A 14,038-nucleotide genomic window follows, 5' to 3' on the forward strand; every position below is an offset into this window, starting at 1 on the left:
GTGGGATGTTAGGATCTGGTCCTCAGGAGGCTGTTAGGGGTGAAGCAGGAGATTTGGGAGTTAAGGGTGTGAGGGCTACGTGGGAGGCCTCGGGAGCCGGTGCCGATCCAGGGTGAGTGTGAAGGAAAGAAGAAAGAAGGCCCGGGGAACACTGGTATTTTCGGGCGGTGGACGAGGATGGGACGAGCCTGCCTTAAGGAAGAAGGCAGAGCGGGGCCGTAGGACAGTGGCGGGGGAGCGGGTGGAGGGGCGAGGGTGGAGAACAGCGCTGAGCAGCGGGGAGGCGGCCGGGGCTGCAGCCCCCAAGGGCTCCTTGCAGTCCGGCGCCGCGGCCTGGGGACAGCTAGAGTGGTGCCGCGCTGCCCGAGACTGCTGCACGAGCGAAGACTGCGGCCTCGGCTCCCTGCCTGCCCGACAGCACCCCATCCAGTCGGCCTGCCCGGGGTGCGCAGGGTTAGCATGGAGTGAGCTCGCCCCTCCCGGGGGTGCGTGGCCCTGGGGGGTCCTCTCGCGGCGGTTCCTGGGACCGGCGGGCGCCGGGGGCAGAGCCCGGCCCCATCCCAGGAGCCGCCCGGACTGGAAGGCCGTGCGAGCGCTGGGACGCAGCCTCCGAGCTCGAGCGTGACGGGAAGTTGGGGCAATTTGTTAGTTATCCGCCGCCACCAAGACGCGGCGCTGCGCTTGGACCGTAGGGCCCCCGCGCGGGCGCGAACTTTGGGCTTGGGCGAGGGGGTGGTGCTCCGCCCAGCCCGAGACGGGCGGGCGCGCCGGCCAATGGGTACCGCCTCTTGGCCGCGGCCCCGACCCCTGGGTCCCGGCCGGCAGCTCCCCAGCCCCGAGGCTCAGAAGCGGCCGGCGGAGGCGCGGTCCGGGCGCTACGGCCATGCCCGGCGGGGCTCACGCGGCTGCCCAGCGCCCGGCGCGCCTCCGGTAGGGGACGCCCGGGGCCTGGCCGGCCCGGCCATGCTGCTGGAGACACAGGACGCGCTGTACGTGGCGCTGGAGCTGGTCATCGCCGCGCTGTCGGTGGCGGGCAACGTGCTGGTGTGCGCCGCGGTGGCCACGGCGAGCGCGCTGCAGACGCCCACCAACTACTTCCTGGTGTCCCTGGCGGCGGCGGACGTGGCCGTGGGGCTCTTCGCCATCCCCTTTGCCATCACCATCAGCCTGGGCTTCTGCACTGACTTCTACGGCTGCCTCTTCCTCGCCTGCTTCGTGCTGGTGCTCACGCAGAGCTCTATCTTCAGCCTTATGGCCGTGGCAGTCGACAGGTACCTGGCCGTCTGTGTCCCGCTCAGGTGAGGCGCTCGGCGTCCCCCGAACTCGGGGCCCCGTCGGAGCTCCCAAATGGGTCGTTCTCGTAGGGCCAGGGTTCCTCCCTCGGGTACCCGAGACGGGACAGGCTGGCGGCACGCGGGGCGCTTGGAAGTCTGGTTTCCAGCCTGGCCACCCTGCCCCGCTAAACAAGTGCGCCCGGGCACCCAAGACGTCTCGGATGCTTGTCCCTCTAAGGAGATCCGCGTAGGGACAGCTCTAGGGGATCCGGGGAGTGCGGCGCCCGGGGAGGCGCCCTGGAAACCCAGGGGAAAGCGTCACCCTCGTGGGCGGGTGGAGCCCGGGGCGCGGGAGGTTTGGTGATCACATCTCCACCCCTGCCGCGAAGGTGGTTCCTAACACTCGCCCGCAGCGGCGGTGTCCACGAGAGCGGCCGCCCCAGAGCGGGGCCCCGGGTCCAGAGCGGCGGCCAGATGCAGTCCCGGGAGCTTCCCACCAAGGGCATGGCAACTTGGGACGCTGGGCATTCGCACCGTCAGGATGGACACGCATGAGCCAGCTTCAGAATGTGCCTGCTGCGGAGAGGCTGCCCGGCCCATCCCAGGGGAATGTGTCCGTTAACTTTGGGCAACGCTACGGACACTTGTTCCTGCGTGTTTAATGGTGACTCAGATTACCTCCATATACTTTTAAAAGGAGTTACAGTGCTTCCTGGTGTCTGGCAAACGGCCTTACAGCCTCCCTGCCCTTGTGCAACCGTTTATCTCCTGCTGCCCTGTCGGGGAGCAGGCTGAGAAGTGCGGAAAATGGTGGCGAACTTACCTGTCCACTCTTTCTCCCACGCTGAGAAAGTCTAGGATTCAGGGGATGGAGTCAGCCAGCGACCAGAGTGGATTCCCAGTTGGAGCTTTTGACTTCAACACTGAGAGTTTGTAGAAAGTATTTATTCTCTGTTTTTGGTGCCTGGGCCACTTTGGCATTTCTGAGGAGAGCTTGAGATCTCTGTAAATTTGGAGCTGAGACAGGGAAACTAAATCACAGACTAGGAAAGAAGGGAAGGAAGTCATTTATTGGGTGCCAACTCTGTGCAGACAGTTTATAACAAACATGTCCCCAGCAGTCCTTGCAGTAATACCAGAGGATAGGTGCTGTAACCTGCATCTCATAGAGGAGGGGTGGTGGCTCAGGGAGGTTGGAGTCTTGCCCAGGATGGTGTATCAGGGATGGGTGTCAGAGCCGGGGCTTGAACTCACAGCTGGCACCATGTCCCCACCCATGGCCACCTTGCAGGGCCATGTGTGGCACTGTGTTTGGGAGACAGGGAGAAAAGTGCTCTGCCGTTTCTGGAGGAGGAGCCTGCCTGCAGTAAATTGGTGGTTGTAGGGGAATGTGTTTGTGGGAATGGAGCGGGAGAATGCTCCCCGAGGCCATTTGAGTAGGCAGATGTGTTGGGCTTGGTTGCTGTGGGTTGTGTTGTGGATCCCAACAGGAACAGGAACCTCCTGCTTGGGACGGCTGTGAGCCACATGTGGGTGTCTGGCCGCTCTACATGCTGCTGCCCATGCTGTTGGACCAGGAGGCCTCATGCCTCCCATCAGGTGTGACAGCCCAGGGATTTCCAAGGCTTAGGGAGGACAGCAGTCTCTTCTCTCTCTTCTGGGTCCCTTCCCCCTGCCTTTTGGTGTCATCGTTGCTACCTGATGGCCTCTTGGATGTTTTGCATCTAGCAAAGGAGTCACGAGCCCCAGCCTGAGTTGTCCATCTAGTGGAAACCTCTTGGACTTGCCCTGGCAGAGACCAGAGACCCAGAGAGGAGTTACTGGAACAATCTCCCAGGCCACAGGGAGCAGGAAGTTCTATAAAAGTTTAAATCTGTTCCTTCTTGTCCTGGTTTGTGTTGGGTGGGGTCTTGAAAAAAAAGGGTGTGGGCGTGTTAAGGGGAAAGTGCTGTGAATCACAGGCCCTGAACTTCTTTGCATTGCCAAGGGCAGGAAGGGAGAACACTGAGGCTCACCCCATCCTGCCTTCCTGGCCCTTCCACAGAGCTTGGAGGTCTGGAAGAAGTGCACAGGCAGTCCCCAGCTCCCTGCCCCAGAGGTACTCATCTGACCTGGCCACAGCACCACCCCAACCCTGGTGGGTGGGAGAGGTGTACTGGGGCCCCCAGGGCTTCCCTCTGCGGGGGCTGGTGCCTGGGGCAGGCCTTCCCTCAACTGGCCTAGCAGTTCATGGCCCCTTGGGAGGAGGTTAAAATACAGATTACAGGGCCCCACCTGGTTGTACTGAATCAGAATCTCTGGAGTGGGATGTGGGGGGATTCCAGCAGTGGGATCTTTAACCAGGGACATCTGGTTCCACCTATCTGAGAACCCTCCTAGAGTTGGGGCCTGAAGCTCTCTTCACTTGACTGACACAGGCTGAGTGCAGGGCGCCCCAAACTCTGACTTGGCCCTGAGGCCCTCCTGGGGTCGTGGAAGTCCAGGTGAGAGTAAAGTCGGAAGTGCCCTGTTTGGGAGGAGGCGTCTCTCCTTTGAAGCCAAGCAATAAGGAGGGTGAGGTGCAGGGAGTGAGGGCTGAGGGCTTAGGCAAGGACAGTCCTGGGACCTACCCCCAATTCCTCCCGGTTCACGGGCTCCAAATGTGAGGCCTGCAGCCGCAGAGACCACAGCCCCCACCTGCCACCACGTTGCCAAGGTGTTTAGGTGTTTACTGATATGACAGATGACAGTGTAGAAGGGAGGGGAGCCCCGAGGGAATGCCGGGGACAAATATGACACCCTTGGCCTGGCTGGGAAAAGGAGTGTCTGCTCACACCAGGCACTGCCCTTTGCCTTCAGGACAGGGCTGGCCACAAACAGAAGTCCATTGCCTCTGGTTCAAGTCCATAGACAGTTCCTGATGTTGGGGCCTGGCAGGGGGTCCCGTCCCAGTGGTGCGTGCAGCTCCTGGGCCAGGGCAGGTGGGCGTTTACAAGCAGGAGGGTGTGGGCCCTGCCCAAAGCTGCTCCCAGCTCTCACTTCACCCTCAGGGAGAAGCACTTCCTCCTCCCTGCTTGAATCCTGTTCCTTTCATGCCACACCCACTGTGGGGGCCTTCCCTGCTGGTAGACTCAGTTTCCCTGGCCCTCTGGCACTGAGTCTCTGGTGGGGCTGAGGCCAGCTGTTTTCCTAGTGGAACTGAAAGAGGGTGGATCCGGGAGGGTTTAGTTGGTCGGATGGGTCCAGCGCCATGTTTATCTGACCTATCCCTGGACCTTGCCTGGTCACCCTCCCAACTCTTGCCACATTGAGGCTTCTCTCTGCGCCTCATGTATCTGGTCTTCGAGGTAGGGATTAAAGACCTCTTAGCAAGACTTTGTGCCTTGAGTGAAAATGTGGCCTCCACTTAGGGTGGGAGTTGGCGGGGGGTTCTGAATGTTTTTCAAAACTTTAAAAAATTGAGCTATAGGTCGGCGCACGGTGGCTCACGCCTATAATCCCGGCACTTAGCAGGCTTAGGAGGGTGGATCACCTGAGGTCAGGAGCTCGAGACTAGCCTGGCCAACATGGCAAAACTCTGTCTCTACTAGTGGTGGTGGGTGCCCATAATCCCAGCTACTCAAGAGGCTGAGGCAGGAGAATCGTTTGAACCCAGGAGGCAGAGGTTGTGGTGAGCCGAGATCACGCCATTTCACTCCAGCCTGGGCGACAAGAGTGAAACTCTTTGTCAAAGAAAAAAAAACTTTGGGAGGCCGAGACGGGCGGATCACGAGGTCAGGAGATCGAGACCATCCTGGCTAACACGGTGAAACCCCGTCTCTACTAAAAATTACAAAAAACTAGCCGGGTGAGGTGGCAGGCGCCTGTAGTCCCAGCTACTCGGGAGGCTGAGGCAGGAGAATGGCGTGAACCCAGGAGGCGGAGCTTGCAGTGAGCTGAGATCTGGCCACTGCACTCCAGCCTGGGTGACAGAGCGAGACTCCGCCTCAAAAAAAAAAAAAAAAAAAAAAAAGAGCTATAGTCTAGGCACAGTGGCTCACGTCTGTAATCCCAGTGCTTTGGGAGGCCAAGGCGAACAGATCAGTTGAAACTAGGAGTTCGAGACCAGCCTGGCCGACATGGCAAAATACCGTCTCTACTAAAAATACAAAAATTTGGCTGGGCGTTGTGGCACACGCCTGTAATCCCAGCTACTCGGGAGGCTGAGGCAGGAGAATTGCTTGAACCCAGGAGGCAGAGGTTGCCGTGAGCCAGGATTACACCACTGCACTCCAGCCTGGGCGACAGAGTGAGACTGTGTCTCACACACACAAAAATTGAGCTATAATTCCTGTCCCATAAAATTCACTGGTAATGTTTGAAATAAACCTTGTCAGGGGCTGGATACGGTGGCTCACGCCTGTAATCCCAGCACTTTGGGAGGCCGAGGCAGGTGGATCACCTGAGGTCAGAGTTTGAGACCAGCCTGGCCAACATGATGAAACACTGTCTCCACTAAAAATACAAACATTAGCAGGGCATGGTGGCGTACACCTGTAATCCCAGCTACTCGGGAGGCTGAGGAAGGAGAATTACTTGAACCTGGGAGGTGGAGGTTGCAGTGAGCCCCAGTCTGGGTGACAAGAGCAAAACTCTGTCTCAAAAAAAAAAAAAAATAAATAAAAAAGCTCGGCAGGAAGATATCTGGCTCTAGGTCGTATCCTGCAGCTTTCCCAAGAGCTCCCTCCTTGGGTTCACCCTTTTTCTGCATCAGTGTTATCTTTCTCTTCCAGATCATTCCCATGGGAATGAGTTGGATGATGGCCCCCTAAAAAACGTATGTCCATATTTTAATTCCCAGAACCTCTGACTATGCGCTTATACAGCCAAAACAAAAAACAACTAACCAAAACCCCACAAATACTGCCTTCTGTGGATCTTGAGAGAAGGAGCTTATTTGGATTATCTAGGTGGCCCCTTCATGCGATCACACTCAGCAGATAAATCTGCAGAGAAGGCCATGTGAAGGTGGAGGCCACAGCCAAGGAATGAAGGACGGCCACCAGAAGCTGGAAGAGGCAACAGATCCTCCCTTGGAACCTCTGGCAGGAGCGCAGTCCACACCTCGAAGTCAGCCTTCTGGCCCTGCTTGTTTTAAGCTGCTAGGTTTGTGGGGCTTTGTCAGAGCAGCATCAGGAAGCCACCCTCAGTACCCTAGATCAACACCCCTTCACGTCCTCATGTATTCCTTTGCCTCCCCTACCCCGCAAACTCCTCCACTTGTCACCAGGATGCCACTGAATTCTCCTGTCAGGTCACCCATGCGCTGTCCCTCTTCTGGCAGAATCGAGCTGTCACTTCTCGGACCTCGTTGAACATGTTCTTTCTGCAGCTCCTGGTGGGCACTGTGGGCCCCTAGCTGGACTCCTGCTCCCCCGTAACCACTCCACACAGCGGCCAGATGGATGACTTAAAACCTAAGCCGCATCGTACCATTCCCCTGCTTACCGCGCTGCCAAGGCACCAAGGGTGAAATCCCCATGCCCTACCATAGCCTGAGGCTGTGCATGGTTGGCCTTCACCCCCTAGTCTCACCACAGCCAAGTTCTTTTCTCACCCATGGTCTTTGCACCCCCATTCCTCACTTCACCCACCTGGAGAGACTTCTCAGCCACTGCATTGGTTTACCGCCATCTCTAGTTATCCCATTAAACCATGTCCTTACTTAGAGTCTCTCTGCGCCCAGTGCGCTAGCTTTGTGGGCCGGGGCCTTGTCGTACACCCCAGGATGCAGCACGATGCTGGCACAGGCTAGGAAAGCACATTGTGGATGAATGCATGAGTGACTGGGTGAAAAGGGTACATGTCAGGCTACGTCATGCCCAGGGAACAGCTGGACATGTGGGAGGGGAGGGGAGGGTCCGAGACAGCAGATGTACAGTGAGGGCCCAAGGGCTCTGTGAACCACCAGAAGACCTGCTCCCACAAGTTCCAATGAACAGAAGACAGGAAAACCATCTTCTGAAAGCATCTCTCATGGGCCTGAGGGACAAAAGGATGGGGAGGAGTGCAGAGGTGTCCAGGGACTGCCAGGCAGCCAGCAAGGGCTGTGGGCCAGAGGCCCAGGCTGAGGCCAGGGGCTGCGGATGCGCAGGACGTGACCCATGGACCCTGGCTCCTGGTCCCATGCACAGGCCTGCGTCAGGGTATCACCCAGCCCTGGGTGTTACTTTGCTGTGATTTATCCTCCATTGTTAGTACACAGTCCTCCCAACTCCACTTCCCAGGTAGCAACCTTAAAACCAGCAGGTGCTGTTTATAATCGTGCTGGGGCCTCCAACTGAGATAAGGGGCTGGTTCCCGGTGTGTTGTTCCAAGGGACACACACATGCCTAGGCAGGGGCCAAGGTCTAGTTTGGTCAGTGAGGCCCTCAAACGTGTCTTGGAACCAGGTCAGAACTGGGGTAATTCAATCCAGAGGGTACCTGAAGGCCCTGTCCCCTCGGAGAGGGTAGAGTCAGCCTGACCTGGCTGGATGGTCATCAGGAGCACATGGGAACTGCAAGGCAGGGGAGATGGAAGTGGACTTGGCGTGTGCTGGGGTGCTGTGGACAGGTTCCCTCTGAAGGAGGCTGGGAAGGAGGGCCAACTCAAGCCACCTTGGGCCCTGCCCTGAGACTGGAGCCTGGAGCTGCTCCCAGAGGGCAGAGGCCTCCTCTCCAGACCAGGCACAGCCTGCAACAGCTCTGCATGCCTGGAGGTGACCAGGTGCCCTGGAGCAGCACAGCCAGGGAAACGGTGCATGAGATCACACCATGGGTGTACCCTGCAGGTACAGATATGGGGAAGTGTCCTCAGCCATTCTGGACATTGAGATTTTCAGTCTTATGAATGGCAGCCATTGTTCCCAAGCCATTTCTGGGTGCCAGGCACCTTACATCCATAATCTCCTTTGATCTTTACAACTGCCCTATGGAAGCAGATACAGTTATTTTCACACCTCACAGATAAGGAGATGGAGGTGCAGAGAATTACGTTTAGCCCAGGGTCACACGGAAGCCAGGACTGAGTCAGCCTATCTTCCCAGGAGCCCTTAACCATCATGTGAGCAGCTAGCGGGAAGGGCTGCACACCCCGAGGTCACCTCCAAACACCCCCTTGATGAGGGGTCCCTTCTAGTGGTGGATGAATAAGGACACTGGCAAATTGTGATTAGATCCCTTTAATTATTACCTGGACAAAGAAGACTCCAGCTAACCCATCAAATGGACGAGTGAAGAAAGCTAAGCCCTGGCCAGTGTGAATGGAATTTCACAGCATTTGCCTGACAGCTGCGAGGCCCTGTGGATCTCCTGCCACCTGCTCCTTCCTCGGATTGGGGAACTGAGGCCCAGCCTTTCCTTTTGCCTCAGATTCATTACTGACTCCAGAATGAGGCTTTAACCATGATTATTCTTCCCTAAGGTATTATTAACTTGATAGGCTCTTGGACTCTGTGGCTCACCAGCTGATAGCACCATGGGCAGTGGGAACTCAATGGCAAATAGCAAATGTATCTTCTTGGACAGAATCGAAGTGGAGAACAGCCTGTGCCAGGCACGGGCGGGCAGGCAGGCTTCCACTCAGTCTGGGCTGAGGGGCAGTGGTTCTTCTGTAGGGTGGAGGGTTGAGCGGTGTGGTAGGTGGGAGGAGAGTGCCTGCGGAGCTGGGAGTGCAGGGTATGCCGGAGCAGGGGGACTCCTGAGCTGGCCTGGCACCTTGGGTGCTTCGCACTTTGGGGATGTGAGTGGGCACGAGATTCGGGCTGTGGTGGGGGACGGGGCCAGGGAGCAGGCAGCTGGAGGAGGGCCTAGAGCTTGCTGAGGGGTTTGGATTTTGTCCTGAAGGTGCTGGTGAGTCCATGAAGGAGTCGCATTTATTATTTTCTATGTTTTTGAGTTACAAATCAACCAGTGGGCATAGAAGTAAACAATCAGGCCGGGCGTGGTGGCTCAAGCCTGTAATCCCAGCACTTTGGGAGGCCGAGACGGGCGGATCACAAGGTCAGGAGATCGAGACCATCCTGGCTAACACGGTGAAAACCCGTCTCTACTAAAAAAAATACAAAAAAAAAAAAAAAACAACAACTAGCCGGGCGTGGTGGTGGCGCCTGTAGTCCCAGCTACTCGGGAGGCTGAGGCAGGAGAATGGCGTAAACCCGGGAGGCGGAGCTTGCAGTGAGCTGAGATCCGGCCACTGTACTCCAGCCTGGGCGACAGAGCGAGACTCCGTCTCAAAAAAAAAAAAAAAAGAAGTAAACAATCAAAAGTACAAAAGGGCCCAAGAAGGAAAGCAAGAGTCCCCCGACAGTCCCTCTGCCAGGGGCAGCCCCCAGACCATTTCTCTTGGCATTTGCCCCAAGGGGTGCTCCGGGCTGAGCCCTGGTTTTGTGCTGCCATCTTGGAAGCAGAATCTGTTGACTCTCGACTGTGAGCCGCGAGGCCCGTGGCTCATGCCAGCCTTCTCCCCCACGTCCCACTTTAATTTCTGTTGTGTTTTGATTTTTTTCCTGTGGACATTTCGGCCTGTATTTCTGTCAGGTGGTGATTATATCTGCTGACTGTCAAGAAAAACGAGGAAGAGCGTGTCCCCCATTCCTTTCCCAGGTCTGCTCCTGGTTTCTGTGAGCTGCGCTGTTACGGTGAGCACGCTGCCTCTCATGAGGTCTTCCTTTTGAAAGCTAACTTATGCTGCTATAAAGAAACCGATCCTGCACAGGGGGAAGCTGTGGAGATGTCACCTGTCTCGGATCTCTGCTTTCCTACTTTGCCTGTCAGAGGCAGCCACTATTTATCATGGCTTCCTCTGCACAGATTGTGTATTGAACACATTTGCATTATACCATGACTTTTATGCAGTTAAGGTTTATACCATGTACATTTTTTTTTTTTTAAAGATAGAGTCTCACTCTGTCGCCCAGGCTGGAGTGCAGTGGTGCGATCTCAGCTCACTGCAAGCTCCGCCTCCCGGGTTTACGCCATTCTCCTGCCTCAGCCTCCCGAGTAGCTGGGATTACAGGCATGTGCCACCACGCCTGGCTAATTTTTCTATTTTTAGTAGAGATGGAGTTTCACCATGTTGGCCAGGCTGGTCTTGAACTCCTGACCTCAGGTGATCCATCTGCCTCGGCCTCCCAAAGTGCCGGGATTACAGGTGTGAGCCACTGCGCCCAGCCTAGGATCCTATTTTTAGATGCTATTCATTACTCAGACATTACTCAAAATTATGTCATATTTTAGCCTGCTTCAGGCTTACCATCTGGAAATTAGCATTTCCCATCTGGAAATTAGAAAGTTAAAGGAAGAAGCATGCCTTCCCACATCCTCATGGTCAGCCAGCTGCTTAATCACCCTCATGCTGAGCCTCCTCACCCCCTTTCTACGTGTGCCACATAGCTGCTAGGGCTTCCTTTACTGTGCCCTTGGAGTGGTTCCAGCATTTCCTGCATTCCGTGTTCTCTTTCTAGGATTTCATATTTGTTACACATGGAGATAAACTTTCTGGGTTCTTATATGTAAAAAATGTTTTTTTGGCCTGGTGCAATGGCTCACACATGTAATCCCAGCCCTTTGGGAGGCTGAGGCAGGAGGATCGCTTGAGCCCAGGAGGTTGAGGCTGCAGTGAGCTGCGTTCACACCGCTGCACTCCAGCCTGGGCAACAGAGTGAGAGCCTGTCTCAAAAAAAAGTTTTTATTTCTCACATATGATTGGTTGGTTAATGGCTTGTGGTTCGGAATTGTTTTCCCTCAGATGTCTGAAGGGGTTGCTGTAACATCCGGTATATAACATAAGGATTCTTTTTTTTTTTTTTTGAGACGGAGTCTCGCTCTGTCTCCCGGGCTGGAGTTGCAGTGGCCGGATCTCAGCTCACTGCAAGCTCCGCCTCCCGGGTTCACGCCATTCTCCTGCCTCAGCCTCCCGAGTAGCTGGGACTACAGGCGCCGCCACCTCGCCCGGCTAGTTTTTTGTATTTTTTAGTAGAGACGGGGTTTCACCATGTTCACCAGGATGGTCTCGATCTCCTGACCTCGTGATCCACCCGTCTCGGCCAACATAAGGATTCTTACTTGTAACTACTTGTAACTTGTATCTCTGCACTGGGAACCTTTGACATCATTTGTTTTTCCTTGGTGTTCTGAAATTTCGTGAGGCTGGGTCTAAATAGTGACTCTTAGTTTTTCTCCTTCATTGAGGATGGCACTAGTAGGTGAACCTTGCCAACCTGAAGACTTAGGTCTTCAGCTCTGAAATTTTCAAAGAATACAGTTGACCCTTGAACAACTTGGGTTTGAACTGCGCGGGTCCACCTAAAATGGATTTTTTTTCAACCAAACGCAGATTGAAAATATAGTGTTTGCAGGATATGAACCCGAGTATACAGGGGGCCAACTTTTCCTGGGGGCCCACTTCAGGATTTGATGCGGATTTTGGTGTACTTGGGTGCCCAAGGACAAATACCCTGTGTATACCAGGCGAAAACTGTATTTTCTTGATTAATTCCTTCTCTCCATTTCCTCTGTTCTTTCCTCTGGGATTTTTTTTTTTTTTTCTTTTTTTTGAGATAGAGTCTCATTCTTGTTGGCCAGGCTGGAGTGCAGTGCCATGATCTGGGCTCACTGCAACCTCTGTCTTCCGGGCTCAGGCAATTCTCCTGCCTCAAGCTCCCGAGTAGCTAGGATTACAGGCATGCACCACCATGTCTGGCTATGTTTTGTATTTTTAGTAGAGATGGGGTTTCACCATGTTGGCCAGGCTAGTCTTGAACTCCTGACCTCAGGTGATCCACCCACCTTGGCCTCCCAAAGTTCTGGGACTACAGGCAAGAGCCACCGCACCTGGCCGCCTCTGGGATTCTTTTTTTTTTTTTTTTTTGAGACAGTCTTGTTCTGTCACCCAGGCTGGAGTACAGTGGCACGATCTTGGCTCACTGCAACTTTCACCTCCCGGGTTCAAGTGATTCTTCTGCCTCAGCCTCTCGAGTACCTGGGATTGCAGGCATGCACCACCACCCCCAGCTAATTTTTTTATTTTTGGTAGAGACAGGGTTTCACCATGTTGGCCAGGCTGGTCTCGAACTCCTGACCTCAGGCGATCTGCCTGCCTCTGCCTCCCTAAGTGCTGGGATTACAGGTGTGAGCCACGCCTCTGGGATTCTTAATAGGCAGATGGGGACGTCCCCTCCTTTCCTGATCACTTCTCTTACAGTTCCCAGTGCTTTCTCACTCTCTGGAAGAGTTCCTTGATTTTTTTTTCCTTTGTTCTTCTATTTTTTAAATACAGTTTTGGCATTCATATGTTTACTTTTGATGAAGACTAAAGGATTTTAAATTGACTTTGAAAAACATTTTTTAGATTCACATGGTTGAGATTCTTCGTGTGGCACAGAGTGTACCTAATCTAAACTCTTCCCCTCCCCCACCCTTTATCACTAGGTCTCTAGCTGCAGCCTGGGGAGAGAGTGGGAGGGGGAGGGGATCAATGCCACAGCTCCCAAAGCTGGCCCATAGGCTGTCTTCCTCTCGATATCTGTTCTTTTTTTTTTTTTTTTTTAAATTTATTTATTTATTTTTTAACTTTTATTTATTTTCTCTTTTTTTTTTTCTGTTCTTTTCTTGATCCCATTCTGATCCCTGCTGTTTGCTAGACTGGAGCCTCTCATCCTGGCCATCCATGTTTCCAATTTAGGGCTCCATGGTTCATGCTGATGATCCTGTCCACCTTCTGTTTCTAGAAACTTATCAAAATCTCTGGTTTGCTGATATCACCCTCTACTTCTGTTTTTAGGATGATTATGTGTTGTTTTTTTTGTTTTGTTTTGTTTTGTTTTCTTGGAGACAGAGTTTCTCTCTTACTGACCAGGCTGGAGTGCAATGGTGCAGTCTTGGCTCACTGCAACCTCTGCCTCCTGGGTTCAAGCGATTCTCTTGGCTCCTCCTCCCAAGTAGCTGGGATTACAGGCACATGCCACCACCATGCCCAGCTAATTTTTGTGTTTTTAGTAGAGATGGGGTTTCACCATGCTGGTCAGGCTGGTCTCGAACTCCTGACCTCAGGTGATCCACCCGCCTCGGCCTCCCAAAGTGCCAAGATTACAGGCATGAGCCACCGCACCCAGCCTGTGTGTCTTTACTGTCATTAAAGTGTGATTTTGTGAGGAGAGATAATTAGGCGGAACTTGGAATGCCAAGGTAGGATTTTAATCTGGAGTTTGATGTGGTCAGGTTTGCATTTTAAAAGTCACTGGAGAGGCGAAGGAAGGAATGGATGGGACAAGATGATATAGGGTAGCCACTTGCTATCCAGGTGAGAAGGAAAAAAGCATGACCAGGGCAGAGGCCATGGAGGTGGCAGCAGACTCTACAGATATTGGAGACTCGTAGAACCGCAATTTCTGTACCAGAGAAGGCTGATGTTTGATGCCAGCCATGGAGTTCAGCAGTCTGGAGCAGAGAAGCCACAGGTGAAATCATGTAGGAAAGAGTCCTGAGAACCACGGATGGGCCCTGGAGCCACAATCAGTGAGCGACACCTAGAAATGTGGGTAGTTAGGGCCAGGCTGAGTGGAACTGATGTGCGTGAGATCTGCAGTCGTGGAGCCGTGATGAGTCAGCACGCGTGACTGGCAAGCAGATCTAATCGACAGCACATAGTCGTGTGCTTCTGGCTAGAAGACAGGGCACACGGGGACAGGTTCAGGAGGACTTGGTGACTCAGTTGGATGTGGACATGAGGGAGAGGGAAGACTCCAGGATGACTCCCAGATTTCC

At 54.3% G+C, this 14,038-nt stretch overlaps 1 protein-coding gene across 1 annotated transcript in view; it reads left to right on the forward strand.

The window, feature by feature from the left end:
• Positions 1-641: 641 nt before the first annotated feature.
• ADORA2B (adenosine A2b receptor) overlaps positions 642-14,038 on the forward strand; it is a 30,041-nt gene continuing 16,644 nt past the window's right edge. Inside the window, exon 1 of the mRNA XM_025362394.1 lies at positions 642-1,298. Coding sequence (XP_025218179.1) covers positions 775-1,298 — 524 coding nt within the window. The 5' untranslated portion in view covers positions 642-774. The remainder of the gene's footprint in view (positions 1,299-14,038) is intronic.

Source organism: Theropithecus gelada, chromosome 16, assembly GCF_003255815.1.
Source record: "Theropithecus gelada isolate Dixy chromosome 16, Tgel_1.0, whole genome shotgun sequence".
Classification (NCBI taxonomy): domain Eukaryota; kingdom Metazoa; phylum Chordata; class Mammalia; order Primates; family Cercopithecidae; genus Theropithecus; species Theropithecus gelada.